Source organism: Ruditapes philippinarum, unplaced genomic scaffold (assembly GCF_026571515.1).
Source record: "Ruditapes philippinarum isolate M1 unplaced genomic scaffold, ASM2657151v2 ctg1500_1_1_1_1, whole genome shotgun sequence".
Classification (NCBI taxonomy): domain Eukaryota; kingdom Metazoa; phylum Mollusca; class Bivalvia; order Venerida; family Veneridae; genus Ruditapes; species Ruditapes philippinarum.
Genome location: NW_026857904.1, coordinates 70,349 through 89,701, shown reverse-complemented (window position 1 = coordinate 89,701; position 19,353 = coordinate 70,349). Strand labels below are relative to the sequence as shown.

Below are 19,353 nucleotides of genomic sequence, written 5' to 3'. Positions count from 1 at the left end.
AAAAATATTTCTACCAAAGAGTTTTAATTTCTTTCTATCAGTTCAAAAGATACAGAACGAATCGTGAAACAAAATGACTAAGTGTGACCTTGACCTCAGAAAGGTCAAACTTGTACTCTGCACATTGTCTTATTATGGTTTACATTTCTGCCAAGTAGTTTCAGTTTCCCTCCATCTGTTAAAGAATATACAGACCTGACAAGAAAACCTGCTAACAGACGGATAGCTTGTTCTTCCATTAAAAATGACCCAGCAGAAAAAAAAACAGCAAACATTCTTTTTATTTTGACAATATTTACCTTTTTTTCTAAATACTTAACACCCCCATCGCCCTTTTAGAAAATGTTCTTAGAGAATATAATGTTTTTTTTCATATGCATAAAAATTACTAGCTAAACAACTGATAATTTAAACGAAACTGCACTTTGGACTTTAATGCATTTATCTAATCTAGTACATGTGTATGACAAAAGACGTAACATAACTTTGTATCTATCCAATTTAACCTCTTATTAGATAAAAATAAAAATCTAATCTGGAACAAACAGGTATATTTCAAAGTCATTATAATTTGAAGGATTTGGGACTCGATACTGAAATTTACCTATAAGAAGGTAATTATTCATGCTATTAAATTTGTTGTATTTTTGTTTGTTTTTTATGCCAATGCAATATTTATGATTGAAGGCATCTAGCGATTGTTTTGTCTGCGTTTGTTTGTCTGCTATATAGATTAGATGGTATATATTTCAAAAGTCTTCTCAAAAATCAAAAGTCAGATTTACAACCAAACAACAGGATTGTTGTCAGATACTCGGTTGCTATGGCAACCAAAAGAATTATCAGATTTACATATAGAAATAATAATAGAATAATATAGAGAAAAAAAACTAAATCTTCACCATAAGGTCTACAGTAAAGATATTTTGCATGTAGTATTTCCTAGTGGATATTTTACAAACAAGAGGGCCATGATGGCCCTGGATCGCTAACCTGAGATACATTGATACAATTTTAGTAATGAAGTCATATTGGATTTGTCTTTTTTTTTTTAAATCCAAAGCATCATAATGTTTTAAATATTTGCAGAAATCTGTTACTATTAATGCTTAATGACAAATATCTAAGCTCTTGGCAGTGCAGTTTCACAGACTGAGACATAAATGTATTTTCTCATACAAGCCTATGTAAGCTAAGTGACCACCCCTAGGCTGTGTCAATTTTGATCTCAAGGTAAATAATTTAAATAACTTTTATGGAGGACCACAAGTTGATGCTATATGCAAAATATCTAAACTCTTGGCATTGTACTTTTAAAGAAGATTTATTTTTTAATCTATTTTGACTATATAAGTCTTTATAAGCTTACCGACTAAGGAGTGGGACCATTTGTAACCTTAGGGACATAATTTATTTAAATTTTCTCGAGGACCACAATGTGATGCCTCATGCAAAATATCTAAGCTCTCGTCATTGTACTTTCACAGAAGATTTAAACTATAGTACATGTCTTTTTAAACTCTTGGTGTTGTTCTCCCAAACAAGATTTTTAGGCATTTTTACTAGACTTGTAAACAAAGCAACACCCAGGGGGCAATTTTTACCCTAGGGTCTTGACTTGTATAACTTTCATGGAGGACCACTAGGCAATGCTACATTTCTTGGCATTGTTGTTAAACAAAAGAAGACTTAAATGCGTTTTCCTATACAAGTCTTTAAACAAGAGGGCCATGATGGCCCTGAGGTCGCTCACCTGTATATAGGCCCACCCAACCCCCCAACCCCCAAACGTTGCAGGGCCAATTTAACCCAAGGGCTTTTATTTGCACAAACTTGGTAGACACCCATAAGAAGATGTTTCATGCTAAACATCTAAGCTCTAGCTCATTGGACTTTTTTAAAGAAGATTTTAAGTTTTTGCTATACACATATAAAGAAAAACAATGACACCCCTGGGGCCAGGCCAGTTTTGACCCCAGGGCTTTTATTTGAACAAACTTTGTAGACACTTACTAGAAGATGTTTCATGCTTAATATCTAAACTCTAGCTATTTGGGTTTTTTCAAAGAAGATTTTGAGTTTTTGCTATACACAAATAAAGAAAATCAATGACCCCCGGGGCGGGGCTAATTTTGACCCCAGGTCTTTTATTTGAACAAACTTTGTAGACACTCACTAAAAGATGTTTCATGCTTAATATCTTAAATATAGATATTAGGGTTTTTTCAAAGAAGATTTTTTAAGATTTTGCTATACACATATAAGGAAAATCAATGACCCCCGGGGCGGTGCAAATTTTGACCCCAGGGCTTTTATTTGAACAAACTTGGTAGACACCTTTTAGAACATGTTTGATGCTAAATATCTTAGCCATAGCTCTTTGAGTTCTATAATAGAAGATTTTTTAAGTTTTTACTATATGCATATAGGGAAAATCAATGACCCCCCGGGGCAGGGCCAATTTTGACCCCAGGGCTTTTATTTGAACAAACTTGGTAGACACTTATTAGAACATGTTTCATGCTAAATATCTTAGCTCTAACTCTTTTGGTTCTTTAAAAGAATATTTTTTAAGTTTTTACTCTATGCACATAGGGAAAATCAATGACCCCCTGGGGCGGGGCCAATTTTGACCCCAGGGCTTTTATTTGAACAAACTTGGTAGACACCTATTAGAACATGTTTGATGCTCAATATCTTAGCCATAGCTCTTTTGAGTTCTTTAAAAGAAGATTTTTTAAGCTTTTACTATACGCATATAGGGAAAATTAATGACCCCCCGGAGCGGGGCCAATTTTGACCCCAGGGCTTTTATTTGAACAAACTTGGTAGACACTTATTAGAACATGTCTCATGCTAAATATCTTAGCTCTAGCTCTTTGGGTTCTTTAAAAGAAGAATTTTTAATTTTTTACTATATGCATATAGGGAAAATCAATGACCCCCCGGGGCAGGGCCAATTTTGACCCCAGGGCTTTTATTTGAACAAACTTAGTAGACATTCACTAGAAGATGTTTCATGCCAAATATCTAAGCTCTAGCTCTTATGGTTTTTTAAAAGAAGATATCTAAAGTTTTTTCTTTCGGTTGCCATGGCAACCAGAGTTCTGCATGGAATTAAATTCTTTGAGTGACCACCAAAGGATCATTCCTGTGAAGTTTGGATGAAATTGGCTTAGTGGTTTATGAGGAGATGTCATTTAAAGTAAAAGTTTACTGACGGACGACGGACGAAAAGCGATCACAAAAGCTCACCCTGTCACTTTGTGACAGGTGAGCTAAAAAGCAATCCCATCCGATTTTGATCTCAAAAAGACCAAACCTAAGTTCTGTACATGGCCTCATTATAAGTTATATTTCTGCTAAAAAGTTTTAACTTCTTTCTATCAGTTCAACAGATAAAGAATGGACATGAAATTTTGAAATTGAAACAAAATAACTAAGTGTGACATTGACCAGAGGAAGGTCAAACCTGCCCTCTGCACATCGTCTCATTAAGGCTAACATTTTTGTCAAGTAGCTTCAATTTCCTTCAACCATTTCAAAAGATACAGACCAGAATGAAAACTGCTAATAGACAGATGGTCAAAATGAAACAAGGTCCATTTCTTGTGTTATTTTTTTTTTAATAGCAGGCTAATGGCCCCTTACTCTTTTGTTACTGAATGATATCTTTGTTCTCTTCTGTTCTGTTTACAGTTTGATGCCCCCCACCCCCTATCCCTGTTCAGTTGAACATGCTCACTGACTGGCCAACAAGCTGACTACTATATACACTGTTAACTTTGTTTGTGAGGGTATAATAAACTTCATTTGTTATTCAAAATATATTGTGAAAAGAAATGTATCATGGTAAAGAATAATTGTTATACATTTATGCCACAATATTCACTTATGTACTTAAAAATGATTTCATTATTCCAGAATGTCACTGCATCTATTAGACCAACTGGCAGAAATTATGGCACATGACCTATCAGGGGTTACGTCTGAATTCATCTCAGTAAAACTATCAGAGGTCATGGCTGATATAGGACTAACCAGAAATGTGATAAGGAAAAGACGGAAGTCCTTTAAGATAATGGAGGTTGTCGACACATCGGTTCTCAGAATTCTGTCAAAGAAAATAACCACCTACAATCTGGGAAGTCAGTCAGAAGGATCAACAACTGTCGAGCTTGATTTAGATATTGATACTCTTTTCAGTTATCATGATTTAATTGTGATTCAAGATTGGAATAACAGAATTGACGGTGCACAGAATGTACTTATGGTCCAAAATGAAACCACAGCTCCTAGCCATTGCTTGTTACAAGTTCAATCAAGCAATATTTCGTTTCCGTATCCTGATACAACATTTGATGAACGAGATTTTTTTAAAGATGGGAAAGGGCGATTGTTGTTGAAGAACACTTGTTTTAATGACAAAGTAGTTGTCTATAATGAAAGGAATGGCCCTGCACATTCCTTTTGTGGAAATCCAGCTCAAAATGATGAAGATAATGTAATAGCATGGCATTGTAATGATTGGCCAAAGGAAGCTTGTTTTGTTAAAGAAGGTTGGCCTGCAGAAGATATAAAAAGAGAATGTGAGGCTACAGGCTGTACCATTGTACCAGTGAGCAGCAAACACAGTCAGTACAAGGACCTAGAATGGAGAATATCAACTTGTCTGGCTGAGAGATGCCTAATGTTCAGTTTAAATATCACACAAATGAGATGTTATGTCCTGATGAAGATGATAATCAAGACATTCATTAAACCAAAATATCCCAAAACTATCTCAAGCTACATATGTAAAACTGTCCTTTTCCATTGCATACATAATGAAAGTTCATTACGATGGAATGAGAATCACTTAATTCAGTGTTTAACATCTTGCCTACATCTTCTGAAAGTCTTTGTCATGGCAGAAGAATGTCCACATTTTATCATACCTGGAAACAATTTGCTTGCAGGGAAAATTTCAGAAGGACTGAAAAATAATCTTGTTGCAGATCTAACTGAGCTTCAGAACACTTTAATAAAGCATCTACTTAAAATATCTTGTGACTGCCTTGGCATTAGATTATTTGTAAAACTAAAAGCATCTGAAAAAATTGGCAATTTAGAAAATACCTTGATTCATCCAAGAAATATTTGCCAAACAATATCACAGCAGCTTTTGAGATATATTGCAGCACAATTAAGTATTCGTCACAAGAGCCTTTTACGGGATATGATGCTATATGATCGTTCCAGATCACAAATATGCTTTACATTTGCTGTGTCTACATTGAAAGGTCTTTGCCATAAAACAGAGAATGAACTTGAAAAGTCAGCATACAAACTCCTCATACCTTTCATGTGTTCATCATTAGCATCAACTATGGCATCGAATGAGCTTGAGGACAAGAAAGCTATATCAAAAGAACACTAGACATGTTTTCTGAAGGTTCAAATTCAGATGTGTCATCTGGAAAACTGAAGCTTGCATCTGCTTTATACTGCTCTGGTGCATTGGTGGAGTCAAACAATATTCTCAAACAAATAGAACAAAAATATGACACATGTTTTGTTGAAATTGTATGCAAATGCAACGACCACAAAGTACAAAGAATACGGGATGGATTTGCAGAAAAAGCAGACACAGGCAATGAAGAATTAATCAAAGATATCACATCATTTTGCGTTAGATACCTGCCAACTGAGGCCAAATGTGTTCCCCATGAACTTATCTATGAAATGTTCAGATCCACAGAAGAAGATAAGAAACACAGAAAAAGTGATGACCGCTGGATGGACTGGATCGTGGTGGATTCTCTCCCTTATCTATATTTTCTTAGATACAAAATATATGGACATCTCAAGAAAAAGCAAGAACAAAGAGAAGCACTTTTAAAGTTGGATGTAACTGTTAAAACAGAGCTAAACCTTGGACACAGAGAAACAGCATTCAATTTACTAGGGCAATGCATGGAGCAAGAGAAACGCTATGATGATGCCCTCCAAATTTACATTCAATCTCTGAACATACGTAACAGTAACAATGCTGCAAAGATTCATATATGTAGAATGATTTCTACATTGATCAATAGAAAATTTTGCTGAAAACAGAACATGATAGGAAAGCATGCATGACCATTCTTTGTACATGATAGTAAAATTAAGGCCTGGATAATGTAGGAAATAACAAAGAGAAAGATTTAATTCATAGAAATACAAATGATATAGTTATAAGTTATAGACCCAAAAATTTTGTTATATTCACAAAGGACCTTATTTCATTCAAAATCCATGCCAGAGTTATGGGTCGTAGAAAGTGATCATAAATTGTAATTCAAAAAGCAGGAATCAGGTTGCAAGTGAATACAATAAGTAGTTTTATGAAAGATTAATGTTGCAAGCGAAACTTAAACAAAAACTTTTCTAAATTTACAATAGGCCATAATTCAGACAAATTCCATGTCATCGGCCTTGGATACCGACTTCCAATTATGATCCCAAAGACATGCATTAGTTTCAAATGAAAACCTTCAATAACAAGCATTTGATAGTATTGCGGGCAATACAGTAGTCCCCTACCGGTCCCTCAAAAAGTTCTTTAATTGTCATACACTCCTGTGTATTGCCATTTATAATGAATTTGAGGATGAAGTCTGTATTTGAAAATATCGACCACAAAACATAATAAAATAAGTTTGTCTATATCACAGTAATGTGTTAAGTTTCCATGCTTAGTAAGGAAATTATGTTTATACAACCTTGTCATATTATAACGATGTGGGATTTTAAAGTAAATCCTATAAGGAATGAAGAAGTTGGAGTAAAAATACCAGTTTCTCGAAAAAAGTCTAAGTTCAAGGGGGACATAATTCTGGAAATAGTCTTGCTAGAGTATTTAACCTTCTCAAAAATGTCGAGTGATAATAAGAAACATATATATGAAGTTTGAAGTAGATACATTAGGAAATAAAGAAGTTATTTAAAAAAGACAACATTTTTTCCCCTAAAAAATCTAAGTTCAAGGAAGGTAATATTGATATTTTTTGTGCTAGAGTTATAAACCTTGTCACATATGATGTGGTTGATGACCAGGAACTTATATTTAAAGTTTGAAGTAAACACCTTAAGAAATAAAGAACATATAGTGAAAAAGCTGAAAAATTTAAATCAGAAATCTTGAAATTCAGGCTATTTGTTGCCATAGCAACCAGAATTTTCAACATAGGAAGAAAAGAAAAAGATGTGCATAATCTCCAGACTGCCATCTACCCATATTTCAAGTTTCATAAAAATATTTTCAGTACTTTTTGAGTTATCACTGGATCCAGTTTATGTGTTAAATTTGCCATATTTTCAGACTATTTGTTGCCATAGCAACCAGAATTTTCAACATAGGAAGAAAAAAAAAAGACGTGCATAATCTCCATACTGCCATCTATCCATATATCAAGTTTCATAAAAATATTTTCAGTACTTTTTGCGTTATCGCGGGATCCAGTTTTGTGGACGGACAGACTGACGGACGGACAGACAGACGGACAGACGGACGGACAGACGGACGGAGGGTAAACCTAAAGTCCCCTCCGGTTAAACCGGTAGGGGACTAATTATGAAGATTGATGTTGCAAAAAAAAACATATTTGGAATTCAAAAAATGCCATAATTTAGAAAAAATCCATGAGAATATTGATTCACCAGATAGCTTATCAGCAATTACAATCTTCTCTATAAGTGACAGAATAATCCCACATGCTTTCTTAATCAGCAGTGCCCAAGGATTGAACAAGCAACCCTTGATTACAAATCTGATGCTCTTCCTAATTAGCTTAGCAGACGGACATTTCACAATTCATTTTTATCTTTAATATGTTTAGTGTTGTGTGATTTTGACAGTTTAATGTATATTGCATCATTTGCTGACATTCAAGCTTGTTTAATTAAATTGAAAACTGATAGTCAAACTAGAACTGTGTCAAAAGGACACGGATGCCCCCACTGACAACATATATATGGTATATAGTGAAAAAATCAACAAAAGGCCATAATTCTGTTAAATTTGGTAGCAGCAAAAATTCCTTTCTTGACTACCATCTACGCAATAAGGTTGTTCATCCCAGAAAGTTTAAGCAAAATCTGCCAACAAGTTTAAGAGGAGTTGCGTTCACAAAATTTCTATATGGTATATAGTGAAAAAATCAACAAAGGGCCATAATTCTGTTAAATTTGGTCGCAGCAAAAATTCCCTCCTTTACTACCATCTACACATTAAGGTTGATCATCCTTGGAAGTTTAAGCAAAATCTGCCAGCCGGTTTAAGAAGAGTTGCATTCACAAAATTTCTATATGGTATATAGTGAAAAAATCAACAAAGGGCCATAATTCTGTTAAATTTGGTCGCAGCAAAAATTCCTTCCTTTACTACCATCTACACATTAAGGTTGTTCATCCTTGGAAGTTTAATCAAAATCTTCCATCCGGTTTAAGAGGAGTTGCGTTCACAAAATTTCTACATAGTATATAGTGAAAAAATCAACAAAGGGCCATATAGTGTAGGAAACGAGGACCGGTTAGTAGGACCCTACCAGTCTATGTCTAGGAACAGTAAGTTTTATATACCAAAATGTTCACAATGGTTCGTAGAATACGAAATGATATTTCATTTTAATCCTTATGGTCGGATAATCAAGAAATCCAAGATGGCGTCCAAGATGGCCGCCAAAATTCGCAAAAACATTAATTATCATTATTTGGCAATTCTTTAAAAGAATTTCTAAGTCACTTTTGTCTTTACATATAAATATGATAGAAAACACATGTTTATTGTAAATTAAATTGGTTTTTGATCACTTTTTATGGGAGAAATATAAAATATTTGAAAGAATATCATGGAAAATGTATTAAAAATGACCTAAAAATTAAATTTAATATAAATTTTCATTTCCATGACAACACATTTCAATTTTTATTTCCATATTATACTTTTGTGCAAAAATACAACTTCAACTCTTATCATTTATGTCAATTTTAATGTTTATGGACACTTCTCTTATGGACGCATTATGATTTTAAACGGGTGGGGTATAATTAAATTCAGCTAAAATTTACATCTCTAAAATTGCGTTTATTTCTGATAATTTATTTTCCAATTTTTTTTATTTGTTGTGTTGTTGACTGACTTGTTTTCTCTGAAATACATATAATAGAAAGTGTGATGTTAGCAAATATTGAAATTTCCATCAGTTTTCATGGTTACCATGGTAACATTTTATAAAAAGATATCATTTTATAGAAATATAAATCTTACCTTATAGAAATAAACCCTTAAACGCATTTAAGCAACTTTTTACAAACTTTGAATGATTCATAATCACCACATTTTTCAAATGACCATAGGTGTAATAATAAATTAATGGTCTTCTCTTGACACCTCACGATTTGTAATAATAGGCCTAGATCTACTGCAGATTACATTGGATGATGCTGTAAAAGGTTACATAACATTGTCATAAATCCAAGTAGTTATTATTATTAATGTTGTTTTATCATTATTATATGTATATACCGAAATAAATTGAAGGCTATGTTTAAGATTAAGTACAGTCTCGTATGAATATTAAACAAGTGTCATAGTACTCGGATATGCTTAAATTTGCCACTTGAATATGTTCAAAACCAAGATAATGTGTGTCTACACTCAGATTGTTTATAATTATACAACGTTCTTTCAGAGTATGAGTACTATGACCTAAAAGTTTCATTTTTATGTATTCAGACATCATTGCTCCAGTCTGCTATTAGTTGAAAGCAGAAAAGAAACTTTTTGATTAAAGGGCAAGAAATTGGCCTTAAACATCTATAATGTTATATCTTTTAATCTTTAAAAGTTCTCCATACACATGCAAATCTGGTACTCCCAAAATATTTAAGCACAATCCGATATCCAGCAGGTCGATTTCTTTCATTTTATAAGAACCACATAATAATATGGAGCAACAGTACAATCAAATAAATGCAATTTAGTTTTGATATCTAACTTGATTCAAATGACTATAAAAGGTTATGATAAGCTCTTAAAGCATGGTCAGACAAAATCACAACTCTTGCTGTATGTGCGAATTTAACACCCGATCAATCTAAACACACCCATACTAAACGGTGGCTCTTTTGGTAATGTGTTTAATGCAAAACATTGCTGGAGAAGGTAAACACAGTTTCTAAAAATATCTGTTGTTTAAATAATTGTTTTAGAGCATGTAACACGCTTATCACTTGAAGAAATGAAGTTTATGAATATAAAATTATGAGATATATTAAAGTAAGAAAAGGTAAATCAATAAATTCAAATGTGATGGAGCCACCGATATGGTGTTTGCGCAATCAGAAATGTGATGGTGCCAACCCAACCATTCAGTAAGAATAGGTTTGTGCAATTATGCCAATTGAAGTTCATGGTTAAATTAAAAAAAGAATCTTCAAATTGTTTGAGATAGGATCTGCTATATTCGTATATCTGTAAAAAGTATAAAATGTGCCATTTTCAATTACTCCTTCATCACTAATTGGACTTTCAAGAGAAAAAACTAATGTTCTTTTTAATGATTTCATATGTGTAGAATTCTTTATTTGCAAAAATGCTTCTTTAATCTAAATAATTAATATTTGTCTTTTGGAACTTGGTTATTCAATGTGTTTTCTTATATTGGTTTTCGCCGGTCTGGTACGTCAACCATTCATCCTTTTGTTCAATGTTTACAGTAACTTTTAAATCGTGTTGAATTGCTTTGGCAAAATTATGCCACACTTAAAACATTTTATGAACATGATGAAAGTAATTTATATTAACTAATGTAACTTTTCTCCTTGTAAAGGAAAACATGTGAGTTGATTTTTGACAAAAACTCTTGCAACTCCATGTTCGGGTATTTCGTATCGATATTGCATCCAAAATGATGAGAAAAATGTTCTGTATGGTATAGCAGTTTTCGATTTTTAAAAAACAAACGAGCATATTCTTTTAAAGTCGGATATTTTTAGAAAATATGTTAATCTTTTTCAGCGTTTATGGGTATCATATAAATAAATCACCAACATGTGAAAGAGCCAATGTTTAGTAGGGGTAGGGATGTAACATATTTTGATTTAACTTGTAAGCTGACTGATAAAGAGTACAATATCGTCTGCAAACAAAATGAGGTACACTGGATGCATAATACAGTCATTTTACTTCATACTGTAAAGATCTACATTATTAGTGGTATCATTTAAAAAAAAATAATAAAACAAAGGAGAAATGAATGTTACTCCCCTCGCATTTGGCCTGTGGTGACATGAAACAAATATCGGAAATTGGCATATTTGGATTAGATTAGACACATTTTTACTTTACTAAAATTGTTTTAATCATGGAGATCATCTTAAAGCTAATAGCTGAATTAAGTTATTGTTTCCAAAGAGCGTCGCGAATATCTGTATCAAACGCTTTTTCATAATTAATAAATATACACCAGAGTTTAGAAGTGACAAACGGGCTTTTTGTATCACTGAGTGAAGAATTAAGATTGCATACTTAGTATTATGGCCCTCGCGAAATCCGAACTGAGAGTCCATAAAGATAGTGCTATTTTTGCACAATTTGTAAATCCAATTTCGTAACAACAATGAAAATATTTTGTAAGTACATTTACAATAGATATTTACGGTGGCACAAAGGTGACATGTGTGTGTGTGTGTGTTTATTTATCTCATGGCCACGAGATACTAAGTCGTGGCCACGAGATAGCTAAGTCGTGGCGACGAGATAATTAAGTCATGGGCTTGAGATACTATGTCGTGACCACGAGTTACTAAGTCGTAGCCACGAGATAGCTAAGTCGTGGCGACGAGATAATTAAGTCATGGGCTTGAGATACTATGTCGTGGCCACGAGTTACTAAGTCGTAGCCACGACATAGCTTAGTCGTGGCGACGAGATAATTTATCAATCAGAATACACTATATATATATTATGAATTTTTTAAACTTAACAACTTACTTTTACAAGCAACATGATTCTTTGAAAATACTTAAGATATTCACTTTGAACTTGTATTTAGGATCATATTAGAAAGTCACCTTCCAAGGCCCATCAGACATTATTTTTGACTATAGCTCTTTTTTGGGACAAATTTTGTTATCGAACTGGTCAGTTTGTATGTACTACGGCCTGTTAACCTTGTTTATACGATACACGAGAAGGAATAAGTCCTGGTTTATTTTATTTGGAAAGGACATTGCCCATGGACAGTAGATAGCCTATTAGGTAAAATCCTTGTCTGATGAATAATTTAGAAGGGATAAGCCATGGTTTATATAACCCAGAAAGATCATTGCACCTGATCAGTAGATGGCACCTAATAATTTCGAGGCATTGGGTCAAAAATCTGGGTCACAGTGATGCTAAATGTAAAATTAATGAACATTCAATAAGTTGAATAAGTGGCACTTTTACAGGCTAGAAAAAAGGGGCATCCTTTTACTATAACACACGCCTAGTTAATAAGGGAAATTCAAAAAATGGTGTAATCTGACTTAGTAATCCGTGGCCACGACATAGTATCCCATGGACACGACTTATCTATCTCGTGGCCACGACTTAGTAACTAGTGGCCACGACATAGTATCTCATGGTCACGACTTAGCTATCTCGTGGCCACGACTTAGTAACTCGTGGCCACGACATAGATTATTGTGGCCACGAGATAAATAAAAACACACACATGTCACCTTTGTGCCACCGTAGAAATAAACTCTTAAGCATCAATAAAACTTGTAGTTGTTAAGATCACAACTCTTATTCCTTTTCAATTTAAGAAGTTAAAACTATTACTTCACCACTAAATAGTGTGTCAAGTTCTCTTATACATGTATGTAAGCGCTGTAAGTGAGGACAGTTCAGAATTTCTGTATCAAAATTCGTACCAAAATTCTCAGAAATATTGGTAAAATGCTGAACATTAATTAATGTCATTATTACATAATTTGCTTCTAGATTTGAATTTCGAAATATATGTAAGAAATTTAGGTGACGTCTTCCTCAAAGATTAAAGTGGTAATTTGGATAAGTTTGTCAAATGATTTTGATATCCACATAATATAAACTATATTGGTAAAAACAAAACAGTTACTAAATAATTGTTGTGTTCTGTTTGTGATTATTACAAACATTTTGACTGACCTGCCCAAAACATCAAAAACTGGAACAATGAAGTCTGAATAAACACAAAAATGAAATCTTTAGTTCTTAATTCTCTTAAAGAACATTGTATAATTACACGCAATTTGAAAGAGGATGCAAATGTGGCTTTGATTTTAGACATATTCAAATTTAATCATATCCGAGTACTATGAAACCTCTTTAAAATATGCATGTGGAACTGTATTTAAACAAATCCTGCAATATATGTCATTATATACATAATGATGAAGTAAAAAAAAAGAGTAAAACTAAGTTGGATTTATATTTTTGTAACCTTTAACAGCATCGTCTTTATTTAAACAAAAATTGTCTGCAGTATTATTATTTTATTTGTTTGGTTGGGTTTTACGTCACACCGACACAGTATTATTTTAAAAGCAAAGTATCATCAAGGGAATGAATTTTTTGATTTCTATACTTATTGTTATAACCACGGTCAATTAAGAATGTCATTTGAAAAGTATTGTGATTATGATGTATATATATATTTTGTAAAGTTGCAAAAATATCTTTAAAGGAAAGATTTAGCCTATTTTCTATAACATGTTACCATGGCAACCATGAAAACTGATGGAAATTTCAATGTATTTTTAAACATCACATTTTTGTATTTATTTCAGAGAAAACAAGGAAGTCTACGTGAAAAAAAACCCAATAATTTGGGCATTCAATCATAAGAATTAGACGCAATTTTAGAGATGTAAATTTCAGCTGAATTTAATTATACCCCACCCGTTTAAAATCATAATGCGTCCATAAGAAAAATGTCAATAAACATTAAAATTGTCATAAATGATAAGAGTTGAAGTTGTACTCTTGCAAAAAAGTACAATATGGAAATAAAAATTGAAATATGTTGTCATGGAAATGAAAATTTATATAAAATTTAATTTTTAGGTTATTTTTTATACATTTTCCATGATATTCTTTCAAATATTTTATATTTCTCACATAAAAGTGGACAAAAACCAATTTATTTACGGTAAACATGTATTTTCTATCATATTTATATGTGAAGACAAAAGTAACTTTGAAATTCTTGAAAACATTGGCCAATTAATGATAATTACTGTTTTTGAGGAATTTTGGCGGCCATCTTGGACGCCATCTTGGATTTCTTGATTGTCCGACCATTTGGGTTAAAATGAAATATCGTTTCGTATTCTACGAACCCTTGTGAACATTTTGGTATATAAAACTTATTGTTCCTAGACATAGACTGGTTGACCCCCAAAATATGCATGATTTACTAGTTCATTTCCTACACTAATAATTCTGTTAAATTTGATCGCAGCAAAAATTCCTTCCTTTACTACCATCTACACATTAAGGTTGTTCATCCTTGGAAGTTTAAGCAAAATCTGCCATCCGGTTTAAGAGGAGTTGCGTTCACAAAATTTCTACATTGTATAAAGTGAAAAAATCAACAAAGGGCCATAATTCTGTTAAATTTGGTCGCAGCAAAAATTCCTTCCTTTACTACCATCTACACATTAAGGTTGTTCATCCCAGGAAGTTTAAGCAAAATCTGCCATCCGGTTTAAGAGGAGTTGCGTTCACAAAATTTCTACATTGTATAAAGTGAAAAAATCAACAAAGGGCCATAATTCTGTTAAATTTGGTCGCAGCAAAAATTCCTTCCTTTATTACCATTTACACATTAAGGTTGTTCATCCCAGGAAGTTTAAGCAAAATCTGCCATCCGGTTTAAGAGGAGTTGCGTTCACAAGATTTCGGGACGTACGGACAGACGAATGGACGGACGGCCGGCCGGCCGAAATGGAATAAGGGGCCATTTTTTTTGTTATTTTCTATTGTTTAATAGAGGGCCAATGGCCCCTTACTCTATTGTTACGGAATGAACTCTATTGTTCTCTTTTGTTCTGTTTACAGTTAGAAGGCCCCCTATCCTTATTCGGTAGTGCGGACAGACGTACGGACGGACGGACAAGTGCAACGCTATATGCTCCCACATTGTGGGGGCATAAAAATGGCCTGGAAATTCAGTCAAAACAAAAAAACATGATTGTTTATCACATGCCCATGCACTTTAACGACTTCGTATTTGCATAATGTAAAGACACCCTAAATGTTAGCATTACACCATAAGTGAGTCAATGAAAAGGTGATTATTTTTATCGTTAACAGTTCTTATTTTGAATATGTGATAAAAAGAGTATTGTATCATTAGAGGCTCTCATGATATAATTTTATTCATCTCATTTTTAATTCAAATATAAATGTTAATATTATTTTCAAATTAATTTAAAATGCTTGTGCGAAATATGTAAATTATCAGTTGCCAAATAAAACTTGAATAATCCTAATCCATATCCCTTCTATATATACTGGTAGAATATGTTACATTTTCATGTACGGAGGAGATTTTTACTGTATTAAAGGAACTCCACTGAGGTCCCAAAGCCTTAAAAACATAAATTTTGAATTACTTATACAGATCAGCAGAAGTATTTAAATGGAAAGATATGCAAAAGATAATTAAGAAATAAAGTCAGTAATAAATTGAAAATCATTTCTTTGTGCTATTCATAGCCTGACTTTATTGAATAACCTTGAAACTTAGCGGCTCATGGGAAGATTGAGCACACCTAACTGTATCGCCTCCTTATTATAACACTTTTCCATTTTGGTATTTTTTTCACAATTAGAATAATTATTCTAAAAAAAAAAAAAAAAAAAATCAATGGAGTCCCTTTAAAATTTAATTTTCTATTACTCAGCATCTCTAATTTGACCCCTTAACCCAAAAATTTGATTGATAATACACAAGAATTTTAGATGACACTCAACTTGAATTTTCCTTTGTGGTTTATGAACATAATATTTACATTGAAAATGAACTAAAATTCTGCCGAAAATTTGTTTTTTAAAAACAAATTATTTCACATTCATTACTACTTTATTCTGGTGGCGAGCTTCTTATAAACTTTTAATCCAGTATTAAAACATGCTCAACATCTAAAGCCCTTTTCCAAGAATAAAAGAAAAATGTTAATTTTTGAGGCATTATAAGCCTAAAATACTTTTACGAAAATTATATAAAAAGTTACCTTCCACTTTTACCAGCTCTAGCCGTTCTACCAACTCTATGTACATAATGCTTCACTGTATTTGGCATGGTAAAATTTATCACCTGAAATATATACAATAACACATCAACAATTATAGGTTAAACTAGTGGAGGAGCACCCAACATGCTTATTGGTGGATTCTTTCAGGCCAGGGCACAGTATTTCAGACTAGGACAGGAACCATTTGGTGGGTTATTTCAGACTAGGGCAGGAACCATTTTGTATATTCTTTCAGACTAGGGCAGGAACAACTAGGGCAGGAAACATTTGGTATGTTATTTCAGACTCAGGCAGGAACCATTTGGTATGTTATTTTAGACTCAGGCAGGACCCATTTGGTATATTATTTCAGACTCAGACAGGACCCACTTTGTATGTTATTTTAGACTCAGGCAAGAACAATCTGGTATGTTATTTTAGACTCAGACAAGAACCATCTGGTATGTTATTTTAGACTCAGGCAAGAACCATCTGGTATGTTATTTTAGACTCAGGCAAGAACCATCTGGTATGTTATTTTAGACTCAGGCAAGAACCATCTGGTATGTTATTTTAGACTCAGGCAAGAACCATCTGGTATGTTATTTTAGACTCAGGCAAGAACCATCTGGTATGTTATTTTAGACTCAGGCAAGAACCATCTGGTATGTTATTTTAGACTCAGACAGGAACCATTTGGTATGTTATTTCAGACTAGAGCAGGAACCATCTGGTGGGTTATTTCAGACTAGGGCTGGAACAACTTGGTATGCTATTTCAGACTAGGGCTGGAACAATTTGGTATGTTCTTTCAGACTCAAGTAGGAACCACTTTGTATGCTATTTCAGGGTCTAGCAGGAACCACTTGGTACCTTATTTCAGACTAGGGCAGAAACCATTTTGTATATTCTTTCAGACTAGGGCTGGAATCACTTGGTATGATATTTCAGACTCGGAACAGAAATCACTTGGCATATATATTCTTTAGGCACAGACAAGAACCTGTCACTTTCAAGGACCAGAGATGAACCATTTACTTTTCACAAACTATTTTATTAGCATCCTGACACCACAGAACCTAAACATACTGCCAGATTTTGAACAGCTGCTGGTTGCAAAAGATTCTTTCTTCATCAGAAGTCTGAACCACACAACCATGGAGGCCCCTCATAAACAAAACTGTTCAACAAATGTTGTAACAAATTCAAGGTTTTGGCAATCAATGAAATTTAATGCTTATCTATGGATCTAGTCAGAAAGGTATTGATCTGACTTTTTATGTTCACATTAGGAGAAGAAAAGTAGGTATTGTGTAAAAAGCTATCTGGGCGGTACTTACAGTTTTCACACCTTCAATATCTAGACCACGTGCAGCAAGATCTGTTGCTAATAACACATCTACTTCTGAGTCTTTGAACCTTTTTAATGTCTCTAACCTCTAATAAATGAAACAATAAGAAGTATAACAAAATGTTTTTGCATTTATTTTGGTGTCTACTTTATTCATTGATAGAGGATATTGAATGAGTGTAAGTTTAAAACTGAATTTATTGAACAAGTTGATTAAAATTATATTATGCGAGCCTCTGGCAAGCACAATATTATTTTATTCAACATGTTTATATGACAAAAATGATGTCATGTCAAAACGTATGCGTGCAATACCATTTTTATGGAGTCGTAAAAGCGTCACAGGTTTGTGATAAAACAGAATATTTCACATTATTTAGGTATAAGAAATGATATTATACTTAGGATAAAATGTCCTTTGATTCCTATACTGTCCTTAGAACATAATTTTTTTTTCATAAACAAAAGTTTATCAAAATCAGACTGTATCTGAAAAACAATATTGCACACCTACTTATTATCAAAATCTCTTTTTTCTTACATTCTTTTTAAAGGACCATGACATCCCAAAATGCTTTTATTTCTATTTCTCAAAAGCTTTTAATTTTTGGTAAAGATACTAATTGGCCAATTATCTGAACCATCTTTTGCTTCTGTGGCTTTTTGACAATTAGTACAGTAAAAGTGTTTTAGTATTTTGTATAGATAACAAAATACTACCTTAATTAGATTCTGCTACTTTTATGACAAATTATTTCACATTCTGAAACGCTAAAATCATTATTTTTAATGTTATAAAACTCATGTTGAATTAAATATTTGTTGTTTCAGAGGCATAATACGCCTCTCAGCAAACCATTTTTATAAACATGATAATTAGTTATATGACAATATTTTGTACCTCATTTTTTAAGATTTTAACTTTCATTTTTTTCCTATATTTTTGAAACCACAACTTTCAAGTTCAATATTATTTTTGCAGTAGGTCTTCTTTTCAATTCTATTAAAATGACAACCAGATTTTTTTCCCTTGTAAATGTGACATATCAATCCAGTTCCCTGATTTTCTCAATCACTGTAGTTTCAACACAATAAAAGTTGAATAATTATTTCATATGAGAATGAAGATTACCTGAGCTTGTGATAGGTTGCCATGGAGTTCACCAACATTTATTCCCAGCAATCCTAACACTAAATGCATTCTGTGAGCTTGTTTCTTTGTTTGTATAAAAACGATGACATGATCTGGGAACGATCTAGCGAGCAGAGCTAAAATATGATATAGCATAACAATAATAACATCATATACCAGTTTCTTTTTTTTATCTTATAAACTTCAAATATTCTTAAATATAGTTTATTTTATAACCCTGATGAAGACTTGTGGAAGTCACAAACGTCCGTTATCATCATTAAATAAACCTTAAAACTTACCCCGAGTTGATTGCTTCACTTGTATCATTTGCTTTAGTTGCTAAATTACCTTGTTCTATTCATACTTAGCACAAATACAAATATAAAATTAATCATTATTTTATCTGTTATTTTAAAACATATTGATTGAAATCTTTAAAATTTTAAACCTTAATGACATGTCTGGGTTTATAAGTGAATATTGTCAGAGGTTAATTATGTTTTTTGCCAAACCAAATGTTACACACACACCAGCATATGTAGGACTGTCATACTATGTGAGGACATAATTGTGAGTA

General features: G+C 32.9%; 2 protein-coding genes across 2 annotated transcripts in view; one reads left to right on the top strand and one right to left on the bottom strand.

Moving 5' to 3' along the window:
- Positions 1–19,353, bottom strand: part of LOC132751463 (probable ATP-dependent RNA helicase DDX27) — a gene marked incomplete at its 3' end in the record, with an annotated part of 71,702 nt that overhangs the window by 35,716 nt on the left and 16,633 nt on the right. The window contains 3 exon segments of the mRNA XM_060741618.1: positions 16,291–16,373; positions 17,631–17,729; positions 18,774–18,910. Of these exon segments, the coding sequence (XP_060597601.1) occupies positions 16,291–16,373; positions 17,631–17,729; positions 18,774–18,910 (319 nt within the window).
- On the top strand, positions 124–6,160 carry LOC132751467 (uncharacterized). Its single transcript, XM_060741621.1, has 2 exons — positions 124–614; positions 3,925–6,160. The coding sequence occupies exon 2, from the start codon at positions 3,926–3,928 to the stop codon at positions 5,417–5,419; it is 1,494 nt and encodes a 497-aa protein (XP_060597604.1). The 5' UTR covers positions 124–614; position 3,925; the 3' UTR covers positions 5,420–6,160.

Bases quoted from the DNA above. Each gene is read 5' to 3' on its own strand.
- LOC132751467 (XM_060741621.1), top strand. From the start codon at position 3,926: ATGTCACTGCATCTATTAGACCAACTGGCAGAAATTATGGCACATGAC.